Source organism: Chiloscyllium punctatum, chromosome 9 (assembly GCF_047496795.1).
Source record: "Chiloscyllium punctatum isolate Juve2018m chromosome 9, sChiPun1.3, whole genome shotgun sequence".
Classification (NCBI taxonomy): Eukaryota; Metazoa; Chordata; class Chondrichthyes; order Orectolobiformes; family Hemiscylliidae; genus Chiloscyllium; species Chiloscyllium punctatum.
Genome location: NC_092747.1, coordinates 46,169,161 through 46,195,754, shown reverse-complemented (window position 1 = coordinate 46,195,754; position 26,594 = coordinate 46,169,161). Strand labels below are relative to the sequence as shown.

The following is a 26,594-nucleotide window of genomic DNA, read 5'->3' as shown; positions in this document are numbered from 1 at the left end:
TTCCACGATAATCCTCTACACTGAGGCCACACAAGGATGTGTTCTCACCCCCCCTCCCCCCCACTGTACTCCATGTACACCCATGACTGTGTAGCCAAATTCTGTACAAATGCCATCTATAAGTTTGCTGATGACACCACCATGGTAGGCCAGATATTAAACAATGAGTCAGAATACAGAAAGGAGATAGAGTGCTTGGTATTATGATACAATGATAACTCTCTCTCTCTCCGTCTCTCAATGTCAGCAAAACAAAAGAACTGATAATGGACTTCAGGAAGAAAGGAGGAGGAGGACACAGTCCTATCTACATCAACGGAGCTGAGGTGGAGAGGGTCGAGAGTGTTGGTTATTGTCACTCCTAGGAACTTTACAATCTATCCTGGTCCTCCCATGTAGCTGCGACGGTCAAGAAAGCACAACAAAGCCCCTTCTTCCTCAGGCGGCTTAGGAAATTCAGTGCGTCCATAAGGACCCTCACCAACTTTTAGTGACGCACCATAAAAAGCATCTATCAGATTGGTATGGCAACTGCTCTCCTGCTCCTCGGATGCTGCCCGATCTGCTGTGCTTTTCCAGCACCACTCTAATCTAAAACCCTATATATGTTTGACCAGGTTCCTTCCTTAGATTCCTAAAACTTTGTCTGTAGGCTTCTGGTACTACCTCACATGCCTTTTAGATGAGATTTTTAGTTCATCATCCTTCCCAAATACATCCTCTGATAGTGATATAAATACCTCACCAGCTCTACCTACCAATTTTGTTTGGATTAACAATATCCGCATGGTCACCAGCCATTTCATTTGTTTAGCCACTTTCTCAAAGTCTTTTCCCTGGTTTGGGGGTCCAGCATTACTAGGCATAGGTTTAAGGTGAGAGGGGAAAGATTTAAATGGACCCAAGGGGTGCATGCAAAGGGTGGTGCATGTATGGAATGAGCTGCCAGAGGAAGTGGTGGAGGCTGGTACAGATTAGATTAGATTAGATTACTTACAGTGTGGAAACAGGCCCTTCGGCCCAACAAGTCCACACCGCCCCGCCGAAGCGTAACCCACCCATACCCCTACATCTACATCTACCCCTTACCTAACACTATGGGCAATTTAGCATGGCCAATTCACCTGGCCTGCACATCTTTGGACTGTGGGAGGAAACCGGAGCACCCGGAGGAAACCCACGCAGACACGGGGAGAACGTGCAAACTCCACACAGTCAGTCGCCTGAGGCGGGAATTGAACCCAGGTCTCAGGCGCTGTGAGGCAGCAGTGCTAACCACTGTGCCACCGTGCCGCCCACTAACATTTATAAGGCATCTGGATGCGTACGTGAATAGGAAGGGTTTGAAGGATATGGGCCAACTGCTGGCAAATGGGACTAGATTAATTTAGGATATCTGGTCGTCACAGGCAAGTTGGACCGAAGGGTCTGTTTCCATGCTATACATCTCTGTGATTCCATTTACACTTCTCATTGCCGCAGAAATGCTGCCAATATCATCAAACGCCCCTCCCACCCTGTAATGTTCTCCTTCAACCTCCTCTGTCAGGCAAAAGATACAGAAGCTTGAACACAAGCACCAACAGATTCAAGGACAGCTTCTTCCCTGCTGTTATTAGACTGTTGAATGGACGTCTTTAACTTCTTGCTAATGTTGATCTTGCTTTTGTGCACCTCCTGAGCAGCTGTAACCCTTATATGTCTTGCTCTGACTAAGCACCCTATGATCTGTATGACCTTATTTGCTGTGATCTTACTGCCTACTCTACTTGCAAAGCAAAACTTTTCACTGAACTTGGACAAATGTGACTACATTAAAACAAATCAAATATTATGTTTTTTTTTAATGAACAGAGGTGCAGAGTAGTTTGCCCAAAGCCTACAGAATAAATGCTTGGGGCTTTTTGGAACAATACAAGCAGCCTGAATGGTAGGTTCAGGCTCCCACAGAATGAGGATTTTTAGTTTCAGCTTTCAGTCGTTGCTGGGGTATTGATATTGGATGTGAAAGTTCTTATTCCCCTGTCCCTTGCAACCAAAAGCTGGGTTTCTCTTCTTGCTGCTAGAATTGCATGTGAATCAAATCTATTTTGCTGAATTTGTCTTTGCCAAGTTTTTGGGATGTTACTATGTCAGAACAATTAATTAGTAGTAATTAATATTTATTAATTATATTTATTATTTTGTTCAGGATTTTGACACAGTTAAGCCAATTCTTTCCTTTTTATTTTGTCTGTATTTTAACTATAGTAAAAATATAGTGTGTTTTGCTTAACATCGAGTAGTTTGACCAATTGAATTGCGTCTGGAATACAGCACCTTACACTTACCTTTAAAGTAAGAAAAAGTTAGGGTATAGGCTATCTTCTTAATATATTTTGAGGGGGTTTTGGTCTGGTCCATAACAGAAAGAATATAAGATTAGCCTGTGTTTTTCTCACCATATCAGTTGACTAATGAAGGCATTTATCAATCTTCATTAAATCTTTTTATGAGCAATATGGCTACTAGTGCATATGCTATTAGATGTCAGCAAGTGCAACCTTTTCATTATCCATATCTTTTAAAAAAGACAACTGTATGGTCATAATGCTGAGCCAGAGCAGAAATGACATATAGCTTCAATTGTAGGCAAAAGTGAGGACTGCAGTTGCTGGAAACCAGAGTTTAGATCAGAGTAGTGCTGGAAAAGCCCGAAACGTCAATTTTCCTGTTCCTCGGATGCTGCCTGACCTGTTGTGCTTTCCAGCACCACTCGGATCTAAGCTTCAATTATATGTCGACACTGATACAATGTGGATGTAGCACATACATCTCAAATGGAACGGATCAAATAATGGTGGAGAAAAGTGATTTTTAAATATATTCATTCATCGTGGGATGTGTCACTGGCTGTGCCAGCATTTATTTACAGCTGCCCTTGAGAAAGTGATAATGAGCTGACTTCTTGAAGTCCATGTTCTGTGAATAGATCCGCTATGCTGTTAGAGAGGGAATTCCAGGATTTTGGTTCAGCATCACTGTAGGAATAGCAATATGTTTTCAGGTTTGAATGATGAGTGGTTTGCAGGTGGTGGTGTATCTGCTGCCCTTGCCCTTCTAGATACTGATGGTAGTCATGGCTTTGGAAGGTGTTGTTTTAGACTGAGAGTTTCTGCAGTGCATCTTGTAGGTAGTACACACTGCTGTACTGAGCACTGGTGGAACGCTTGGATGTTTGTGGATGTGGTGCCATTTAAGCAGGCTGTTTTGACCTGAATGGTGTCAAGCTTTGGAGTGCTGTTGGAGCTACACTTACTCAGGCAAGTGGAAGGTACTCCATCACAATCCTGACTTTTGCCTGTAGATGGTGGACAGACCTTGGAGAATCATAGAAAATAGGACAGGACTAGGTCATTTGATTCTTTGAGCCTGTTCTGCTATTCATTATGATCATAGCTGATCAACCAACTCAGTACCCTGTTCCTGCTTTTTCCCCATACCCTTTAATCCTAAGAACTATATCTAACTCCACTTGAGTCACTCACTGCAAAATTCTCAGTCTTTGGATTCTCTTATATGGCTAGACTAGTTCAGTTTCTGGTCAATGGTAACCCCCAGGATGTTAAGCGTGGCAGATTCAGTGATGATACCATTGAATGTCATGGGGCAATAGTTAGATTCCCTGTTGTCAGAGATGGTCATTGCCTTGCAGTTGTGTGGTATGAATGTAGTAAACAATTACAACAGAAATAACAAAGACAGGAATTGCTGGAAAAGCTCAGCAGGTCTGGCAGCATCTGTGAAGAGAAATCAGAATTACCATTTCGGAACTGCAATATATGTAATTTTGGAGTTAAGAGAAATATAGTTGATAGTTGCATTGAAATTTTCCAGATGAATGAATTCTTACTATGTGGAAATGTTGAAGAGAAAGAACATCCTTGGATAAGCTGTGCAAGTGACAACACTACAGGAAGTACAGAATGCTCAAAGCTCGATGTGTATTGTTTCAGTGAGTGGAGAAAGTTTTGGGCAATATCAGAGGGGTTAAATTATGATCTTTGAGAAGAATAATATTGAATACAGAAACTTGCTGATTCACAAAACAGAAGTCACAATTCTGGATAATTTTAACTTTTTTTCTTTGTTCTCAATGTTTTTTTTAAATGAAAAACAATTTGATAGAATGTCTGCAGCTGATTTGGATTCTACTGAAATTTTGTACATTGCTTGCCAACTGATCGAAGGTAATTATCCATGTCTGGATGATTCAGAAGTAATAAAACTAATGAAAATAAATGGACAAACTTATGGAATTAGTTTACACCTGTTGCAAAGCAACAGAAATTAGTGATCACCACATTCAGAATGTGCAAAGGAAAATGTGGAAGCAGTTCAAAGGAGATCAAGAAAGATAGCAACTTTAATTGATGAATCTGTATCCAGTGGAGTTTCTTTTGGGTGTGACAAGAACAAAACATGAAATTTTTGATCAGGCTACCCAAAGAGCAATCCTGAGTAAATTGGAATCATGGATTTGGTGACGTTTTCAGGACAGTTCATTCTCTGATGGCAGTTGGGCAATGTTTTGTAGAAAAATGGGAGTAAGTATTCACACAGCATCTGTGGCAATGTCTCGATTACATGACTGAATTCACGCTACGATGAAGTGAACAGTTTCAGCCGTTGTCAAATATTACTGATAAACTGTATTAAGTGCGATGATTAACCTTTTAAGCAAAATAAGTTCTAAAAATGTTTGACGATCTTAATTTACAACCAAATGAAAATGTTACATGTTAGAAAACAGATACGTTTAAAGTTCATGAAGAAGGATGACGATTGTACAGAAAAAATTTCTTGCTGTTTCTTCAGAAAACCAAAGTGGCAATTTATACATAGACTGTAGCCAATACTATATTCTGCTGAATTTCAGTAAGCATCACACAAAGTGTATTATTTCCAGATTATTAGCCAACAAACCTGCACATGAATTGATTTTGGTGAAGAATAGCTCTAATCTCTGAGTTCAAATCTGTAAACAATCCACCAAGTATGTGTGGTTCTCCAGAATTTTACAGAATTGTTATGATCTGAAATGTAGTACTGAAATCATGCAGGAAGCTGATTCAATAGGATATTTGCTAAAAATTGGGTATATACAATGAAAAGAACAACAATTTGTATTTATGTAGCAAATTTATCATAATAAAATATCCTGAGGCACTTCACAGGGACTTCATAAAACAAAATATGACATTGAACCCCATGAAGAGACATTGGGGGAGATGGTGATGTAGTGGCAATGTCACTGGAGTAGTAATCTAGAGTCCTGGACTAAGTTTTCTGGACATTTTCAAATCCTGCCATGGTAGATGGTGACATTTTAATTAAATAGAAATCAAGAATTAAACTGTAAAACTGTTAGTCTATTGGTGACCACGAGACCATTGTCAATTATTGTAAAACACTCTCATTCAGTAATATTCTTAGGGATGTAACTGTGCCATCCTTAACCTGTATGCATCAAGATTCACTCTAGGTTTACTACTCATTTGAAATAAAAGTGGAGAGTTACATTAGAAAGAGTTCAGAGAAGATTTACTTGATTCATTCTTGGGATGAAGGACTTATGAAGAAAGGTTCAGCAGTTTGAGTCTGCATCAATTAGAGTATAGAAGAATGAAAAGTGATCTCATTGAACATATAATATTGTGAGGGATATTGATAGGGTGTATGTTTACAGAATACGGAAAGGACGTTTCCTCTTTTTGTGGAGATTAGAACTCATGAACACCGTATCAAAGATAAGAGTTCTTCTTAAAGAAAATGTTTCTTACCTCTGTCTTAAAGTGTTATTAAGAAGTGGAATTTTCTTCCCAAGAAGGCAGATCATTGAATTTATTCAAGGCTGAGTTAGCTATGTTTTTGATGAACAAAGTAGTCAAGGAGAGTTGGGGTTTGTGTCAGAAAAGTAGTTGAAACCAGTTCAGCCACTGCTACGAGTTTGGGGGCAACAGCACATTCAAGGACATTGGAGATTTGTTCTTAGCTGTATTCAATTTTGTAATATTGGGATGAAATAAAGATAGCTGTGCTAGACTCCTGTATTTGAATAATTGGATCTTCGATTAACTGTGAGTCCAGGACTGATTCAACTAAAACAATGCAAAAATATGTACCTGTGGAACAACTGTCGGCAGCCTTCATTGCCTGGTTAAAAAACCCCTAACATAATAAGTAAAGAAGGCAGCATTACAAATGCTCAAGACTAACACGCAAAGTCAAATCTGGAAGGTAAGAAGCAAGGTCCCAAGAGATCCAACAGTATGCTGATCATCATGGCATTCAAAGCCTTTCTTGAAATCACCAGGACCATATAGATCACAGTCAGGTGGGCAGAATCCCCTTTACTCACAAGATGGTGGCTCTGCTCTGAAGGATGACAAAGCCATCTGTCAACATTGAAAAGAACACTTTCAACAAGGTCTCAATCATAACTAATACTCTACAGACTATCCCCTAGTACCCTATCTAGGGATGAACCACCACTGATGCAACAAGCAATTGGACTGATAAAAACAGCAAAGTGTTTGACCCCAGTATTGTGAAAGCTGAGGTCTTCAAAGTGTGTGGACTGTTAATCAGAATGAAACACCATGCACTCGTCCTATGGATCTGAAATGAGAGAGAAGACTAAGAGACAACTTGATTGTAACATACAAGATCCTGAGGTGTTATGACATGGTGGAACTCCAAAGGACATTCTTCTCATGCGATAATTTAAAACCTGGAGTCACTGTTTAAAAGTAAGGGGTTGCTTATTTACGATGGAGATGAGGAGAAATCCTTTCAACAGAATCGCATAACTATGGTGACACAGAAACTAGACATTTGGCCCATTGTGTCTGCATTGGCACACCAAATGTGCATCGTGATCTAGCACCAATCTCCTGCATTTTCTCCTTACTTTTACACATTTTTCCATTTAAATAATCATCCAATTCAATACTTAAGTTGAACCTGCCTTCACCACACTAATTGGCATTGCATTTTAGACCTGAACCAGTTCTACGCAAAGAATTTTTTTCTTACCTCACATTTGTTTCTTTTACAAATTACTTTAAATCTGTGCCCCCTCATGATTTTGAAAACGTCTGTCAGATCTCCTTTTAGCAGCTTTCTCTCCAAGAAGAATAGTCCCAAGCTCTCACATGGCCTCACAACTGAAGTTCCTCATCTCTGAATCCATTCTTGTTAATCTCTTCTGAACTCTGATGCATTCAAATCCTTCCTATAGTGTGACATCCAGAACTGTAGACAATACTCTAGCTGAGGTATTACACCTTGCTCTTCTACTCAATGCGTATTAATAAAGCCCAGGATACTGTATGCTTTATTAATTGCTCTCTCTTCATCTGACCTACCACTTGCAATGTTCAATGCACAAGACACACCCAGGTCATTCTGCTCCTCCACCCCCTTTAGAATTATTGTCCATGTTCTTTCTAACAAAATACATCTTTGCATTGAAACCCATCTGCCATTTTTCTGCTCATTACACCAATTTGTCTATGTATTTTGGAGTTCTACACTCTTCCGCATAGTATACAATGCTTCCAAGTTTCATATTGTCTGCAAACTTTGAAATTGTCCCCTGCGCATTAATATATTATCATGAGAAGCAACAGTCCCAATACCAAACCCTAGGGGACTTCACTATAAACATTCCTCTAGCCTGCAATATCTCCTTTGGCCATTATTGTTTTCTATCATTCCACATTGTTACTGTTGCTTTTATTCCATGAGCAATAATCTTTATCCTTTATCAGAAGTCTGTTGTGTGACATTGTATTGAATGTCTTGTGGAAGTTCACCACATCAATAGCACTAGCCTCATGAAATTTTCTGTAATTTCTTTTTTTAAAAAAACTCCAGCAAATTAAACACAATTTCCATTTTTTGAAATCTATACTGGTTCTCCCTAATCAGCCCATTTTCTTAACATGTCACTCTAGATACTATCCTGATTAGTTGTTTTTAGGATGTAGGTTTGCTCGCTGAGCTGTAGGTTTGATATCCAGATGTTTCGTTACCTGGCTAGGTAACGTCATCAGTGGTGACCTCCAAGTGAATTGTTTTTAGAAGTTTCCACTCCTCTGAAGTTAAATTGATTGGTCTGTAATTGCTGAACTTATCGTTGTAACCTTAATTTTTGGACAAAGAAATGATCTTTGCAATTCTCTAGTCTTCTGGCACCTCTGCATCTGGGGAAGACTGAAAGATTATGGCCAGTGCCCATGAAATTTCCACTCTCCTTTACATCATTATCCTTGAATGGATCTCAACCCTGTGCCTTAAGTCCCAAAAGTCTACTCAAGATTTCCTGATTATCAATTTTGAATGCTTCAAGTGATTAACTTTCCTCCTCTATCACCATGAGTAGAGTACCATCTACCTTCTTGGTAAATACAATATTCATTTAATACCTCAGCTATGCCATCTGTCTCCACATGTAAATCCCCTGTGTAGTGTTTAATTGGCCATAATCCTCTTTTTAACACATTATTTATGTCTTTAGAGAACTTTGAGATTCCCTTTTATAGTAGCTGCTATCTTTTTTCATAATTCCTCTTTATTTGTTTTTTAATCTCTTCTCAAAGCTTCTCCATTCCTTTAGTTCTCAAATGTATCTCCTGTCTCCTGTCAAAAGAATACTTTTTCTTTACCTTAATTTCTATCTCCTTTGTCATTCAGGGAGCTCTGGATTTGTTAACCTTTACTTTTAAGGGAATATACCTTGACTGTACCTGAACTAGCTCCTCTTTGAAGCTATATTCTGGATTAGTGGTGCTGGAAGAGCACAGCAGTTCAGGCAGCATCCGAGGAGCAGTAAAATCGACGTTTCGGGCAAAAGCCCTTCATCAGGAATAAAGGCAGTGAGCCTGAAGCATGGAGAGATAAGCTAGAAGAGGGTGGGGGTGGGGAGAAAGTAGCATAGAGTACAATGGGTGAGTGGGGGAGGGGATGAAGGTGATAGGTCGGGGGGGGGAGGGTGGAGTGGATAGGTGGAAAAGAAGATAGGTAGGACAAGTCATGGGGACAATGCTGAGCTGGAAGTTTGGAACTAGGGTGAGGTGGGGGAAGGGGAAATGAGGAAACTGTTGAAGTCCACATTGATGCCCTGGGGTTGAAGTGTTCGGAGGTGGAATATGAGGCATTCTTCCTCCAGGCGTCTGGTGGTGAGGGAGCGGCAGTGAAGGAGGCCCAGGACCTCCATGTCCTCGGCAGAGTGGGAGGGGGAGTTGAAATGTTGGGTCACAGGGCGGTGGGGTTGATTGGTGCGGGTGTCCCAGAGATGTTCCCTAAAGTGCTCTGCTAGGAGGCGTCCAGTCTCCCCAATGTAGAGGAGACTGCATCGGGAGCAACAGATACAATAAATGATATTAGTGGATGTGCAGGTAAAACTTTGATGGATGTGGAAGGCTCCTTTAGGGCCTTGGATAGAGGTGAGGGAGGAGGTGTGAGCGCAGGTTTTACAGTTCTTGTGGTGGCAGGGGAAAGTGCCAGGATGGGAGGGTGGGTTGTAGGGGGGGGCGTGGACCTGACCAGGTAGTCATGGAGGGAACGATCTTTGCAGAAGGTTTAAAGGGGTGGGGAGGGAAATAGCCCATTGCTAAGTTTCTTCTGCCTTTCATTCCTGTTTTGCCAAGGTCTGTTCAACTCCCATTGCTAAGTTGGCTCTCCATGAATGATTTTTCTTACACTGAATTGACCAATTTCATTCTTCACGGTCATTCTAACTTTGTTACATTGATCACGATCTCCTAAATGTTGCCCCTCTGCCACTCAATCCACTTCTCCCAACGCATTTCCAAGAAATACATCCAACAATGCATTCTTTCTCATTGGACTGGACACATTCTGCTGTCAGTTCTCCGTCACCACGCCCAACTCTGCCCCCACGCCGATCTCTGTCCCCGCCCCCATTCCCAGCTCCAGCCCTGCACCAGGTCCTAGCTCCCAGCCCTGCCGTGTTTTCACCATCCCTCCAGATCTACCCCTCTCTGAAGATGAAAGACTAGTCCTCAGCAGTGGCCTCACCTTCATTCCCCTCCGCTCTCGGATTAACGAGTTCAACATGCGGCGTAACGTCAAACAATTCTTCCGCCACCTTCGCCTCCGTGCCTACTTCTCCAACCAGGATTCTCGCCCACCCTCTGACGACCCCTTCTCCTGCCTCCAACACACCCCATCCACCTGGACACCCCATGCTGGCCTCTTACCAGCCCGCGATCTTTTCATAGCCAACTGCCGCCGCGATATTAACCACCTCAACTTCTCCACCCCTCTCACCCACTCCAACCTCTCACCCTTGGAACGTGCAGCCCTCCACTCCCTCCGTTCCAACCCCAACCTCACTATCAAACCAGCAGACAAGGGAGGCGCGGTGGTAGATTGGCGCACCGACCTTTACACCGCTGAGGCTAAATGCCAGCTCGCGTACACCTCCTCCTACTGCCCCCTTGACCATGACCCCACCTCCTACCACCAAACCATCATCTCCCAGACCATCCAGAACCTCATCACCTCAGAGGATCTCCCATCCACCGCCTCCAACCTCATAGTCCCACAACCCCGCACCACCTGTTTCTACCTCCTGCCCAAAATCCACAAACCTGACTGCCCCGGCCGACCCATTGTCTCAGCCTGCTCCTGCCCCACCAAACTCATCTCTGCATACCTCAACACGGTCCTGTCCCCCTTAGTCCAAGAACTCCCCACCTACGTTCGGGACACCACCCACGCCCTCCACCTCCTTCATGATTTTCGCTTCCCCAGTCCCCAACGCCTTATCTTCACCATGGACATCCAGTCCCTGTAAAACTCCATCCCCCATCATGAAGGACTTAAAGCCCTCCACTTCTTCCTTTCCCGCCGTACCAACCAGTACCCTTCCACCGACACCCTCCTTCGACTGACTGAACTGGTCCTCACCCTGAACAGCTTCTCTTTCCAATCCTCCCACTTCCTCCAAACCAAAGGAGTAGCCATGGGCACCCGCACAGCAATGCCTGCCTCTGCGTAGGATATGTGGAACAGTCCATCTTCCGCAGCTACACTGGCCCCACCCCCCACCTTTTCCTCCACTACATCGATGACTGTATCGGCGCTGCCTCATGCTCCCACGAGAAGGTTGAACAGTTCATCCACTTTACCAACACTTTCCATCCCGACCTCAAATTCATCTGGACCGTCTCAGACTCCTCCCTCCCCTTCCTAGACCTTTCCATTTCTATCTCGGGTGACCGAATCGACACAGACATTTACAATAAGCCGACCGACTCCAACAGCTACCTTGACTACACCTCCTCCCACCCTGCCCCCTGTAAAAACGCCATCCCATATTCCCAATTCCTTCGTCTCCGCCGCATCTGCTCCCAGGAGGACCAGTTCCAAAACCGTACCACCCAGATGGCCTCCTTCTTCAAGGACCGCAATTTCCCCCCAGCCATAGTCGACGATGCACTCCACCGCATCTCTTCCACTTCCCGCACCTCTGCCCCTCCAACCGCCACCAGGACAGAACCCCACTGGTCCTCACCTACCAACCCACCAACCTCCATGTCCAGCGTATCATCTACCGTCATTTCCGCCACCTCCAAACGGATCCCACCACCAGGGACCTATTTTCCTCCCCTCCCCTATCAGTATTCCGAAAAGACCACTCCCTCTGTGACTCCCTCATCAGGTCCACACCCCCCACCAACCCAACCTCCACTCCCAGCACCTTCCCCTGCAACCGCAAGAAATGCAAAACTTGCGCCCACACCTCCCCCCTTACTTCCCTCCAAGGCCCCAAGGGACACTTCCATATCCTCCACAAATTCACCTGCACTTCCACACACATCATCTATTGCATCCACTGCACCCGATGTGGCCTCCTCTATATTGGGGAGACAGGCCGCCTACTTGCGGAACGTTTCAGAGAACACCTCTGGGACACCCGGACCAACCAACCCAACCACCCTGTAGCCCAACACTTCAACTCCCCCTCTCACTCCACCAAGGACATGCAGGACCTTGGACTCCTCCATCACCAGACCATGGCAACACGACGGTTGGAGGAAGAGCGCCTCATCTTCCGCCTGGGAACCCTCCAACCACAAGGGATGAATTCAGATTTCTCCAGTTTCTTCATTTCCCCTCCCCCCACCTTGTCTCAGTCAAATCCCTCGAACTCAGCACCACCTTCCTAACCTGCAATCTTCTTCCTGACCTCTCCGCCCCCACCCCACTCCGGCCTATCACCCTCACCTTGACCTCCCTCCACCTATCGCATTCCCAACGCCCCTCCCCCAAGTCCCTCCTCCCTACCTTTTATCTTAGCCTGCTGGTCACACTTTCCTCATTCCTGAAGAAGGGCTTATGCCCGAAATGTCAATTCTCCTGTTCCTTGGATGCTGCCTGACCTGCTGCACTTTTCCAGCAACACATTTTCAGCTCTGATCTCCAGCATCTGCAGTCCTCACTTTCTCCTCATTTCTAACCTGTCCTACTTATATAGGCTCCCAGATCCAGTCCCAGTTCTTCAGGACTCTAGGGTCATCTTTCCAGCCATGTATTCATCTGCCTTATTTTTCTATTTCTGTACTCGCACAGAGCACTGGGTGTAACCCTGGCAACTTCTTCATTTGAAGTGCTGTTCGTTAACTTTCTACCTACCTCCCGAAATTCTATTTGCAGGGCCTCATCTCCCTTCTTACCTAACTCATTGGCACCAACATGAATCATAAGTTCTCTGTTCTCCCTCCTGCAGAAAATAATGTCCTGCAGGTGTTCTGATCCTTGATATCTGGGAGGCAGTATACCATCCTAGAGTCATATCTATAGCCAAAGAAATGCCTATCTGTTCCCCTCACAAATCCTCAACCAATATTGCTGTTCCTTTTTCCTCCCCTCTGGGACATCTGAACTGCTTGTGGTGCCATAAATGTAGCTCTGATCACATTCCTTCAAGGAACCAGCGCCCTCATCTGCTTCCAAAACAGAAAACTGATTTCTGATTGACTCCACATAGGAACTTGGAAGCACAAGGATTCAGCTTAATCAAGAGCTGGTGTCACTATGGCAAATCCATAAAAGTTACCTGTAAGCATGTTGTTTTTGTTGATATCCTGCAACTTAGGGTTGTAAAAATTAACTGCTAAATAGTCAGAGAGAATGGGGAAGTTACAACAGGAATCCCTGGAATACATCTCACTACCCATTATTAAATTCTGAATATTGATGAAACTTATGGTTCCTCCAGGAAATGCAACCAATAGTAGGTTTCTGCAGCTGTGCAGGTGGATGTCTGGAAAGGGTAGTGATAAAAAAAAGGATAGGGGAGCAGAAGTTGAATCCAGGACAATATATTGCCTCCTCCTGAGCAGGATCAAGAATGTCACTCCAGAGCACATTGAGGGGGAGGTTGAACAGACAGAAGTCATAGAGATGTACATCATGGAAACAGACTTTTCGATCCAACTTGTCCATGCCACCCAGATATCCTAACCTAATCTAGTCCCATTTGCCAGCTGTTGGCCCAGGTACCCTAAACATTGCCTCTTCATATATCCATCCAGATTCCTCTTAATGTTGTAATTGTACCAGCTTCCACCACTTCCTCTGGCAGCTCATTCCATACACGCACCACCCTTTGCGTCAAAAAGTTACCCCTTAGGTCCCATTTAAATTTTTCCCCACTCACCTTAAACTGCCCTGTTGTTCCTGACTCTCCCACCCCAGGGAAAAGACCTTGTCTATTTACCCTATCCATGCCCCTCATGATTTTATAAACCCTTATAAGGTCACCCCTCAGCCTCTGACACTCCAGGAAAAACAGCCCCAGCCTATTCAGCCTCTCCCAATAGCTCAAACTGCCCAACCCTGGTAACATCCTTCTAAATCTCTTCTAAACTCTTTCAAGTTTTGCAACAGTCATGGCTTTTCCTTGCAGCCTTTCTTAAATAATGGCACAACATTAGCCACCCTCCAGTATTCCAGCACATCACCTTGGCTATAAAAGATGTAAATATCTCTGCCAGGAGCCCCAAAATCTATTCCCTAGCTTCCAACAATGTTTTTCTACAACCTCTACCATTGGGGAGAAGGTACAGAAGCCTGAACACACACACCAGCCAGTTTCGCAACAGTTTCTGCCCTACTTTACAAATTTAGCTAAATGGTGAGAAGTAGAGAGTGGTGGTGATTAGTAGATTTTCATACACTCTGTCAAATGTTGGCTTGATATCATATGCAGTCGCACTCAACTATTTTGTGAGTTCTGCATTTTTGTTGATGTTTGAATTTTACTACATTCTCTGCCTTGATCCAAACAGTACTTTGGTGCGTTGGTTATTTCCCTTTAAGTGCCACTTAATAGAACAGTTGACAATACATTACTGATGATCAGAAGTAGACCTATTGGGAGGTAATTGACTAGATTGGATTTGTTTCGCAGTTTGTGGGCAGGAAATGTTATAGAAATTTCCCACATTGTCAGGTAGATTCCAGGGTTGTAGTTTTACTGAGCAATTTGCTTACAGGAGTGGTTAGATGTTTTGTAGTACTTTAATATTTTTCAAGATTTTGTCAGGGTTGTCTTTGCAGGATCTATTGTCTTCAGCTTATATCTCCTCCTCACTTGTACCAAAGCCCTCAGCTGACAATTTTGAACATCACTTCGAAGCACTGAGGGTAGCAAGGGAAGACAACATACTCTAAGTGAGGTACTGCTGAGCCTTACACTAAGATCAGCTTGGTGGCACCACTAGTGACCAACCAAGCCAGTAGAGTCCAGAAGGGCATGCAGTATCTGCCAGGCTGGACCTTCAACAAATGTGAGGGGAATTATGATGAAACAGCCTGCTGGTTCTTACCCCCAACCAGTCTTCCTGGTAAATTTAGTCTTGGATAGAAGTGATCACTGCTTCAGACTATGATATTTCACGGGATCCAGTATCAATGCTGAGGCATCTACAGTACAACTCTCTCCTCAGTCGTATAAATTGTGCCTCACTTCTGCTGGATCTGTCCTGCACTAAGACAGAACATACCCCAGGGTGGTGATGGAGATGTCAGGAAATTTGCTGTACGGTATGATTCCATATCACTTGACTAGTCTGTGGATTAAATTTTCCCAATGTTGGCATTAGCCCCAAAAATCAATGAGAACTAGTCTGATTAGTACAATATGTTAGTGCGAGGTCATCCATCCAATTCTATTTCGTTTAGACTTTAGATTAGATTCCTTATAAGTATGGAAATAAGCTATTTAGCCCAACAAGTCCACACCAACCACCAATGAGGAACTCACCCAGACCCATTCCCCCTTAAGAATGCACCTAACTCTATGGGCAATTTAGTATGACTAATTCACCTGACCTGCATATCTTTGGATTGTGAGAGGAAACCGAAACACCCGGAGGAAACCCACACAGACATGGGGAGAATGTGAAAACTCCCAGCAGACAGTTGCCCAAAGTGGGAATCAAATCTGGATTCCTGGCACTGTGAGGTAGCAGTGCCAACCACTGAGCTACCATGCCACCCCTATCTGTAGCAGTTTACTAGTTCACAATTAACCACAATGTATGGAGTTACATGTAGGCCAGGTGGGCAATTTCCTTCCCGAAACATTACTATTGAGCCAGATTAGTTTTTATGACAATCCAATAGCTGCATTACTGGTCACCATTACTGAGGCTAACTTTGAATTTCAGATTGATTAAATGAATTTCATTTTCACCAGTTGTCATAGTCACCATCATTCCATGCAAATCATATTCTGATACAGGTATTGTAAAGACCTTCAGTGACTCAAAATGATACCTCTTGTTCTATGTGGAAGAACTACATTCTCCCACCTCCATCCCCAAGAGAACCAAAATAACAAACACAGCATCTGAAGACTGCACCTATTTTTCTTGATACAAACTGAACAAATGTATGAATTTGTAGGATAAATTGCTAATAGCATCACAACTCTGGCTGGTGAAATAGCTTAGTAGGCAATACATTATCACAAGTCCCTGCGATGCATTGATATTTTGAACATAACTTCAGTGACAATTCTTATAAATCAAAATCTTTCCAATTAATATAAATGATACACAATTAATAACCATTCCTTTTTAAATATTTAACAGAGAATCCAAATCTAATTTGGACTCATAATTGGTGTAACAACGAAATTCATTTGCTAAATTCCGATTGTGTTTTGGGAGAAATTTGCACATTTTCACAGAAAGCAACTTTGCTGCTAAGTCTTCCATGACTGCACCTGAAAAAGAGAAAGTCAAACATATTATAAATAAATAACTCACTCAAGTGGCCATCCTAAGCCTAGCTAAAAAAAATCTTGATAAACTAACTGCTTTAGGCATCAATAGTGCCTTCACCTAACATCCTAAAATATATATTTTTTACCAAAGGTTAATAGATCGCAATTAGGAATGAGAGCCCCTATCTTAGACTGAGCTACTAAAATAACAAAACTCTCTGCATTACCACCTAACCTGAACAGGCTGACTAGAAAATATCTAAAATTTGTAAAATTATGCATATTTAATGCTGCCTTCCAATGAAATTTATTGGGTGTTAGTTAGCTCAGTTGGCTGATGGCTGGCTTGCAATGCAGTGTAACACCAACAACTCAGGTTCAATTCCTGTACCAGCTGAGGTCACTAGGATGGCCTTATCTTCCCAACCTCACATGAGGTGTGGTAACTGTCTTCAGCAGTCACTTCTCTCTAATGAGAGTGCAGACCTCTGGCATGAGTTCAGGTGCTATCAGAAGGTCACTGGTTTGAATCCTGCTGCAAATATTTAAAGGCATTTGGGCACGGTGGTAGAGTCCCTAGCTCTGGATGAGGAGACATGGGTTCAAGTTCCACCTGTTATAGAAGTGTGTAACAGCATCCCTGAGCAGGTTGATTAGAAAACATCTAAACCTGGCAACAAGCTTTTAAAAAAAATTGGAAGCAACAGCCTTAATAATATTATTGCTAAACTATTAATCCAGAGATCTAGGTAATATCCTGGGGACCTAGGTTCAAATATAGCCAAACACTTAGAATGGGAGAGTGGTAGGTTAATTGGTTTCTGATTTGTGGCATACCTTCAATAGTTCAGCTTGTGGAATGGAAGGCTATAATCCATTACAAAAGTGACATCTTTAGATGGAATAGAGTAAAAACAGGTTTAACAGACTGCCTCTGAAGTTAGTGCTGATCTTCTCAAGGACTATAGTTACTTCTATTGTGGCTTTCAGGATTTCTTTCTTATTCTGTGCTTGTGCATCTCCAAAGAATGCTGCCAGTTACAGTGGAGTAATCTCACTATTTCTAGCACAAGGTTTTACTGTAGGAATCAACAGAACTTGCATGTCAATTAGTTGTCTTACTGACCTGCTATTTGAATCTGATCCCAAATCACAGAGTCAATACAGCACAAATGGAGGTAATTTGACCAATCGTGTCTGAATTGGCTTTCCCAAAAGAACACTGTGGCCCAGTGCCATTCACCTCATGTTTACCCTATACTCATGCACAATAGGTGATTATTTAAATAGAAAAAAATGCCCTCTTGAATGTCTCATTTGAATTTGGCTCCACCACATTTCCAAGCAGTGTGTTCCAGATTTGAACCACTTGTGAAAATTGCTACTTTTGCAAATTATTTTAAAATCTATTGCCCTTTTGTGATCAGTTTATGTACAGGAATTGTTTCTCTCTGTCTACTCTATGTAGATCTGACATGATTTTCAGAACTTCTATCAAACCTCCTTTAAGCCTTCTTCATTCCAAGGAGAACAATGTGAATTTCTCCAATTTTTACCCAAAACTGAAGTTTCTCATCTCTGGAAGCATCTCTTCTGCACGCTCTCCAGTGCAAGTCCATTCTTCCTTCAGTGTGGCACCCAGACTCTATACAAAACTCTAGCTGAGGTCTAACAAGTATCTAAATTCACTATTACCTCTTGTTCTTGTACTCTATGAACATGAAGTCCATGATGCTGGACTTGCCTTGCAACCTTCAATGATTAGTGTATATATACACCCACATCAGCCTGCTCCTGCAATCCCATTAAAGTAGTACCTCCCCCTATTTTATATTGTCTATCCATGTTCTTCCATCAAAAATGCATCACTTTAATTCTCATCTGCCACCTAACTGTCCACTGCAATTTAACTATATTCTTTGGATTTCTACACTCCTCCGCTCAGTTTACAATTCTTCCACAAATTTAGTCTTGTAGAAGCGTGGAAGAAAGGCAACTGGCCCTTTGCATCTTCTCTGCGGTCAATGTGATCATGATTGATCATCCAATTCAGTTCCTGCTTTCTTCCCCATACCACCAATTCGACTGGGACAACACATCTATCCTGGGACAAAGACATGCCAGAGAATTCCTAGAGGCCTGGCACTCCAACCACAACGCCATAAACAAATGCATAGATCTAGATACCATCTATCAACCCCTCAGAAAACAAACAGGGAATGACATCACCACAAATCCCAGAAACCCCATCCAGGACAAACATAAATAGGAAGCAGGAGATAACAGCTTCGCTTCACTTGGAGGTCGCCACAGATGATGTTACCTAGCCAGGTAATGAAACATCTGGATATCAAATCTACAGCTCAGCGAGCAAAGCTACACCCTAAACCTCAACCTGAGCTACAAAACCTTCACAAACCTTGCAAAAATCTATTTAATCCTTTTAGCCTTAAGAACTATATCTAACTTCTTCTTGAAAGCATTCTATTCTTTGAACCTCAATAACTTTCTGTGGCAGAGAATCCCCCAGGCTTCACCACTCTTTGGGTGAAGACATTTCTCCTCATCTCAGTCCTAAAAGGCCTTCCCTCAAATCATTAGACTGTCACCCTTGGTTCTGACCTCCTCAGTCATCAGGAATATCCTTCCTGCATACGCCCTGCCAGAATTTTATAGGTTTCTATACAATCACCCCTTATCCTTCTGAACATTCGTGAACGTGACCGTAAACTAATTTCTTCATACATCAATCCTGCCATAACAGGAATCAGTCTGGTAAACTTTCACTGCACTCTTCATAGCCAGAACATCCTTCCTGAGATAAGACGACCAAAACGTCACACAATACTCCAGATATAATCGTACCAAAGCCCTGTACCATTGCAGGCACGACATCCCGTACTCCTGTACTCAAACACTCTTGCTATCAAGGCCAAAATGTCTTCTTCACCACCTACTGCACCTTTTTGCTTACTTTTAGTGAATGGTATACAAGGACACCCAGGTCTCATTGCACCTCTGCCTTTCCCATTCAGCTAATCCAACTTTTTTGCCACCAAAGTCGATAACCTCACATTTATCTATACTATATTTCATCTGCCATGTATTTGTCCAAAGACTCAACATGTCCAAATCACATTGTGTCATCTGCAAACTTTGATACTGCCCCCTGCACACCAAGATCTAGATTGTTAATACATATCAAGAAAAGCAAAAGTCTCAATACCAACTCCTTGATAACTTTACTACAAACTTCCTCCAGCCTGTAAAATAGCCATTGACCACTATTCTCTGTTAGACATCAACTTTGTGTACATGCTCCTATTTTATTCCATGAGCCAGAACTTTTCTCACATGTCTGTGTGTGGCACTATATCAAATGCTTTTTGAAAGTCTGCATACACCACATCAACAACATTATCCTCATTAACCCCTTCTGCTGTCTCTTCAAAAAATTCCTGCAAATTAGTCAAATAAGATTTCCTCTTCAGCATCCATGTTAGCTGTTCCTAAATTACCCAACCTTTTCCATGTATTTCAAGTAATTGTTGTCAAAGAATCATGTCTCTAGATCCACTAACAGAGGGCAATCAATACATTCATTTTTGCATTAATTCTATATCAAACTTTCAACCACCCTTAATTGCTAAGAAGGGGGTGAATGCTTTTCTATGAACACAATAAACTGAAAAACGTCCACATACCAGTACAAAGAAGAATCTTCCCTTTCGTTAAATATTTGACGGTTAGTGTTATTTTGCTGAGACACTCTTCTGAAAGGTATGGTGGATCAACAATCACTATGTCAAAACTATGAGGTTGGAGATCTTCATGTAAATTCATAGGGTAGTTGTAGTCATAGAAAACAAACTCATTTCCATAAACTGAAAATCGTCTGTCAAACTCCAAAAGAATAGCAGAGAATTCTCCGTTCCAAAGCTGCTTCAGTTTCTGATATATACTTGGGGTACTGATGCAAGCTATTCTGAAAAAGAAATTAGATGAATAAAAATCAATATTGCAATGCTTGTCTCAATTTGGAAGGGCGCTGATTCACTTCTTGATTAAAATAATGTCCCGGAGAAACATTAAGATGTTGTCTAGTTAAAACAACACATACCTGCCATTATTTCCTGATGCTTCAATCGCTTCCTGGGCTAGCCGTAGAGCAGTTTCATCATTGTACCAAAACTGGCTTAATTGCTATTAAAATATTAAAAATACTTTTAGAAATTAGTTTAGCAACATTACTGGCCAGCAGTTTTATTTAGCAGTTAAAAATCAAGATTCTAAACTATAATTTTATGCAAATGTTGCAACAGTCCATAGTTATAATCAAATTAGAATCAAGTTGGATGTATTACCTAGACATATTGTTTGAAAGCATATCTAAAAGGAACATAAAATTTTCTAAAACTTATCAAGTTAAAAAAGAAAATTGACGAAGCATGTATTCAAAAGTATATGCAAAACTTGGGATATCAGATGCTCAAAAAGCTGGGGCATTTCTTTCAACATCAAAGGCATTGTTCAGACAGAATAATAATCACTCACATCTCAGAATATGCTGCACATTCAATTGTGTCTGTTCTGGTTTTTCAAAAGAGTTGTTAATCCCATTTCCTGGTTCTTTCCACAGAGCACTGCACATTCTTCTTTTTTGTGCTAATATGCTATATCATTTTTTAAAGTCCAGTAGACTTCTTCAGAACTGACGTCATACCAGACTCAAAACATTCCTCTCTCCACAGATGCTGCCAGACACTGAGTTTCTTTAGCATTCTCAGTGTTTGCACTGGCAGTATTTTGCCTTTAACAACTTTGTAAGTCTCTCCTTAACCTTATTTTCTTTAAGTATATTAATTCTAACTTCTCTAGTTTTTCTACGTAAATGAATTTCCTCATCACGGTACAATTGTAGTAAACCTTCTTCTACATTCTTTCTAAAATGTTCTTCCTAGAATTGAAACCATATTTTAGCTTATTCTACATGTTTTGTAACAGAATAAATCTGAAACTGTGCTACAAGAATTTCTTCAGTTAATAATTTAAATGTTGAAAAGCAAAGAAAATCAACGTTATGGATGTCACTCTTTTTAGGATTCTGTAGATATTTACACATTTGAACATAGTTCTGTTGTTGAGTGAAAGAAACTAAAGCAGAATTATTACTAACTCCAAGAAGCAATTGCACGACAGCAATTACTGAAGACGAATGCTAGATAGAAAGCACCTCTTCAATTTCATTAGCAAAGCAGTGATCCCTGACCTCCTAGCACCAGTGTTTACATTTAAACAACAAGGACACTTGAAAGTAAATATAAAAATAAAGCATGCCATATGTTCTCCTTGTACAGATATACTCAAAAATAATTGATTAAAAAATGCTTTCATATGAATGGACTATTGAGAGAATATTCAAATGAACAACCCATGCTGCATGTTACAAATGAAGAAGTTGGATTCTTTAGAATGCACTTCAAGCTCCTTCAAGTGTTTTTCGTCTGAGTAAACAATAATGATTTTTAAATTTTACAGAGTTAGTAAAATACACATCATTAAGAGGCATACAGCAAATTAACTGCAATGGTTCAGAAAGGCAGCTCACTACCATTTCATTTGAAGGGCAACTGGGGATTAACTATGAAATGGGCCAGCATTTATTATGTCCACATCAGTGAGTGAATTTTTCAAAAAATCATTGAAAAATAAACACTTACTGGAAATTGGAGATTTCTTCTGACTGTTCTGGCTCCAATAAAAGTTTTTTTAAAGTAATCTTTGTATTGATTAAAATAGATCAGTCCTGGGAAATTTTTAAGATATATCAACTTTATCTACCAAAAGTGTATGAAGTTTTATCCATCAAATCTATTCATGCAAATGCTCTGTGTAATGTTCACTTTGTTCTGCCCCAACATTTATGTCTCACCCACCTCTAAAAGACATCTGCAACAGTCATCCTATCACAGTTGAAGCAATAAGTAGTACTACCTAAATCCATTTTGTGATTTTTGCTAATCATTAGCCTGTCATTTATACCGAAATAATAGTCCACCTACACTACTGAAGTGTACATGTGCTGAAAATGTTACCAATATATTATTACAACTATATTTCGGGAATAGACAATTAAAGGTAAAAGTCATCAATATTTTACCCAGTCTTCTTCTATAGACTCAGTAAAATAATTACTGAGCCCTGCATATTCCTTCTTCTGCTGATCCAGTTGGAACTCCTGCAGGGCAGCCAAAGCATGGGCTGACAACCGAATATCGTCATCATCATCACTGTCGTTCATTCTGATGACAAATTATCCTGGAACAAATCAAAAGGGTGTATAGCATGCATCAAATAATACATGTTAACGCAAATACGAAACGTTCCTTCCTAGTTCCAAAATTAGCTGACTTTGATAACAGTTCTCTTTGCTGAAGTTTTGTCCCTCTCCTTCTGGGGAACAGAATTAGTGGTCTGAAAATAGTGAGTACAAGTATTGAGCTCAGAACACTGTAAAGTATTTAGTCACGAAGTGAACTGCCCCTCAAGCTTGCACTGAACTTCACTAGAACACAGCAGCAGAAATACATCTTGAACTCTGTTGCCAATTTTGATTTTCTTTTTGCCTTGAGCTGGTCTAAATCTAGTTTTCAGACAGAGCTATCTAACCATTATTCTGTTAGTCTCACACGGTCCAGACAAATGCTTTGCTGAATCACGACTGTTTCCGGTCATTTTGCCTTTTTATTCCGACATCTTTTCATTTAACCTCTTTCACCCTCTACCTTTTCCCAGGCTTTGTCTTCTTTCCTCTCCGCCCCCTTTCAACTTCATTAATCCTATAACCTTTCTAACTTCCTTCAATTCTGAACAAGTCATATTCGCCTCGAGACATTACTTAATTTCTCTCAACACCGATCTTGCCAAGATTTGGATTTCAATCATCCGTATAATTTTGCTTGTATTTTTTTAGCGGCCGATATTCACACGTGCATTAAATCGCTGCGTAAGATCAGCTGGACAAACCAAAGCTCCTGGTGCAAAGCCCCTTTTCTCTGGATGTTCGGGGCTTCCTTCTATTTAATAAGAAAACCAGAAAATGTGGAGAAATGGTACAGGCCAGGCAGCAATTGTGCAGAAAATAAAAACAGCAATCTTCACTGCGGTGACCTTTGTCAGAAATGGAAGGCGTGAGGAAGTTAACAGTTTTGTAAGAAGTTTTTGAAAATGCTTTGAGCCTCATCCTCTCAAACTTCATCCATTTTGCTAAAGATCCTCAACATGAAACATCTTTCCCTCTGAACCAAGGCTACTCGGTATCTCCATCATTCTCTCATTATACCCCACAGTAATAGTGAGGGACTTAGCCCGTTTATTTGATCGATGATTAAACCCCAAATACAGACTGCTGTTATACTCACACCAACCTTTCCCCTCTGACCCAGCGGAAAAGGAAGTGAATATGTAGGTTTAGGGTGGGAACAAATATCATCTGAAGGTTTTTAAAAGATTACTTTTAATAAATACTGTTACGTTTCTAATGCACTGTTTTGGATTTGGTTTGCATTCGGTCTTTACCAGTTCGCAAGGCTGGAAGGATTACAACTTTATCTGGATTCTTTCACTGGTGTGAAGTATTTAATTCCTCACAGATATTCCCAACCAATCGCCACCCGATTTATTTAGTTAAATTATATCCATGCAAAATCTGAAAAGAATGGTTTGCTTCCAATGAAGGGTTCACCTAAAACGTTGCTTTTTTTTCTCTCTCAGGAGAGGTATAGTTTATTCTTCTGTTTCGGATTTCAATATTTGCGGATTTTCGTTATTTCCGTCGATATACAAGAATAGCGAGCACACCACAACTGCGTATAATTCCACCCCCGTCACAATAGTTCTGAACAGTACTGAATGCAGCCATCGCAATAATGTTGGGTACAAACCCATTGCCTTCATAACCACAGTGCTTACAACACAAATAATTTTAAATTAAATTGCACTGTTCTCACATTTCAATTTCCATCTAACAGACAACAGTCTTGGAGGCACCGAACCAGATTACTTTTTGTTGGAGGGAAACCTGCTTACTCTTAGAAACGAATAGGTTGATTATCACATACTCAATGAGTGTAGTGAAAAGTTTATACTTGGCTAATTACAGTTCCGACTTAGGTACAAAACTAGTGTGCACAGCTTATTTAGTTACAAGATCTTAGACAATAGATAAATAAAACGTCTGGCATTACAGAAATAAAAATTCAGAACAACAGACCGTGCTGGCAGCCAACTTCCAGTCCACTCCAGACCATGCCAGTAATACACCACACTGGGAGGACAATATACCAGGTCGAGAGGTCAGCATGTCATTCCTGGGTGCCGCTGTGCCAGGCCGATAACTGTCGACACAGGCCGTGAGAAAAGAAGAAGAAAAGCACCAAGAATAAGAGAACAGGTGGAGTGTCCTACCCTGCTGCTATCTTGCAACATACATACTTATATAACTAAATTCATCAAAATGATTATAAAACATAGGAACAGAAATTAGGCCATTCAGCCCATTGAGTCTGCTCAATCATGGCTGATAGATTTTTCAAATCCATTTTCCTGCTTTCTCCCCATAACCTTTGATCATTTTGGCAGTCCCTGTTTTAAATATACTCAATGACCTGGCCTCTACAGTCTTCAGTGGCAATGAATTCCACAGATTCACCACTCTCTGGCTGAACAGATTTCTCTTTATCCCCGTTCTAAATGGTCTTCCCTTTACTCTAAGGCTACGCCCTCAGGTCCTCATCTCTCCTGCCAACAGAAACATCTTCCCAACATCCAGTCTGTCCAGACCATTCAGTCTTCTAAGTTTCAATCAGTTTCCCCACTCATCCTTCTAAACTCCATACCAGATGGCTTCCCTCATCAAAGACCACAATTTCCCCTCCCACGTGGTTGTCGATGCCCTCCTGCGTATCTCCTCCATTTCACGCACCTCCACGCTTGTACCCTATCCCCTCCAATTGCAAAAAGGACAGAACCCCACTGGTCCTCATCTTCCACTCCACCAGCCTCCACATCATCCTCCGCCATTTCCACCACCTACAAACAGACCCCATTACCAGAGATAGATTTCCCTCCCCACCCTTATCTGTGTTTTGGAGAGACCATTCCCTCAGTGATTCCATTGTCAGGTCTGCACATCCCACTAACCACCTACCCTTCCTGGCACCTTCCCCTGCCATCGCAGGAAGTGGAAGCCCTGTGCCCACACCTCCCCCCCTTACCTCCATCCAAGACCCCAAAGGATCCTTCTACATCCGACAAAAATTTACCTGTACTTCCACATGTCATCTACTGCATCTGTTGCACCCGATGTGGTCCCCTCTACACTGGGAAGATAGGATGCCACTTGCAGATCGTTTCAGAGAACATCTCTGGGACACCCATGCAACCAACTCCAATGCCCTCTGGCTGAACACTAACACCCTCTCCCACTCCACCAAGGAATGCAGGTCCTGGGCCTCCTACATTGCCAAACCCTAATCACCCGACACCTGGAGGAAAAAACACCTCATCTTCCGCGTTGGGATACTTCAACCACACGGATTTTACCAGTTTCCCTATTTCCCTCCCCGCACCTTACCCCAGTCCCAACCTCCCAACTCGGCATCCCCCTCTTAAACAGTCCTTCCTATCCATCTTCCTTCTCACCTATCTGCTCCACCCTCCTCTCCGACCTATCACTTTCACCTCCACCTTCATCTACCTATCGCATTCCCAGCTACCTTCCTCCAGCCCCACCCTCATCCTATTTATCTCTCAGCCCCCTTGGCCCACAAGCCTCATACCTGATAAAAGGCTTACGCCTGAAATGTCAACTCTCCTTCTCCTCAGGTGCTGCCTGACCGGCTCTGCTTTTCCAGCAGCACACTCTGACTCTTCATACACTAAGCCTTGCATTCTTCGGATTATTCTCATAAACCTCCTCTAGACCCACTCCAGGACCAATACATCCATCCTGAGGTATAGGGCCCAAAATTGCTCAATACTCCAAATGTGGTCTGACCAGAGCTTTAAAAAGCCTCAGAAGTATATCCCTGCTTTTAAATACTAGTCCTCTCGAGATGAATGCAATATTGTATTTGCATTCCTAACTACTGACTCAACCTGCAACCTAGAGTAACCTGGACTAGGAATCCCAAGTCCTTTTGCACTTCAAATTTATGAATTTTCTCTCAACTTAGAAAGGAGGTTATGCCTCTATTCTTTGTACCAAAGTGCATGATCTCACACT

General features: G+C 41.9%; 1 protein-coding gene across 4 annotated transcripts; it reads right to left on the bottom strand.

The window, feature by feature from the left end:
- Positions 1 to 14,584: 14,584 nt before the first annotated feature.
- Positions 14,585 to 24,619, bottom strand: eef1akmt1 (EEF1A lysine methyltransferase 1). 4 transcript variants are annotated; one of them, XM_072577395.1, is made up of 5 exons: positions 24,582 to 24,619; positions 22,470 to 22,627; positions 20,430 to 20,512; positions 20,014 to 20,294; positions 14,585 to 16,309 (listed from the first exon to the last, which is right to left on the bottom strand). In XM_072577395.1, the coding sequence occupies exons 2-5, from the start codon at positions 22,608 to 22,610 to the stop codon at positions 16,161 to 16,163; spliced, it is 654 nt and encodes a 217-aa protein (XP_072433496.1). In that variant the 5' UTR covers positions 22,611 to 22,627; positions 24,582 to 24,619; the 3' UTR covers positions 14,585 to 16,160. The 4 variants fall into 4 exon arrangements, with proteins under 4 accessions (XP_072433496.1, XP_072433494.1, XP_072433493.1 ...); XM_072577393.1 differs by lacking the exon at positions 24,582 to 24,619 and adding an exon at positions 23,731 to 23,852; XM_072577392.1 differs by lacking the exon at positions 24,582 to 24,619 and adding an exon at positions 23,208 to 23,714.
- Positions 24,620 to 26,594: the final 1,975 nt, after the last annotated feature.

Excerpts from the sequence above, each read along its gene's own strand:
- eef1akmt1 (XM_072577395.1), bottom strand. The coding sequence starts at position 22,610 with ATGAACGACAGTGATGATGATGACGATATTCGGTTGTCAGCCCATGCT. Across the intron at positions 20,513-22,469 it reads AGTCTATAGAAGAAGACTGG|CAATTAAGCCAGTTTTGGTA; the intron begins GTAAAATATTGA and ends ATATTTTAATAG. Across the intron at positions 16,310-20,013 it reads GAAGATTCTTCTTTGTACTG|GTGCAGTCATGGAAGACTTA; the intron begins GTATGTGGACGT and ends TCTCTTTTTCAG.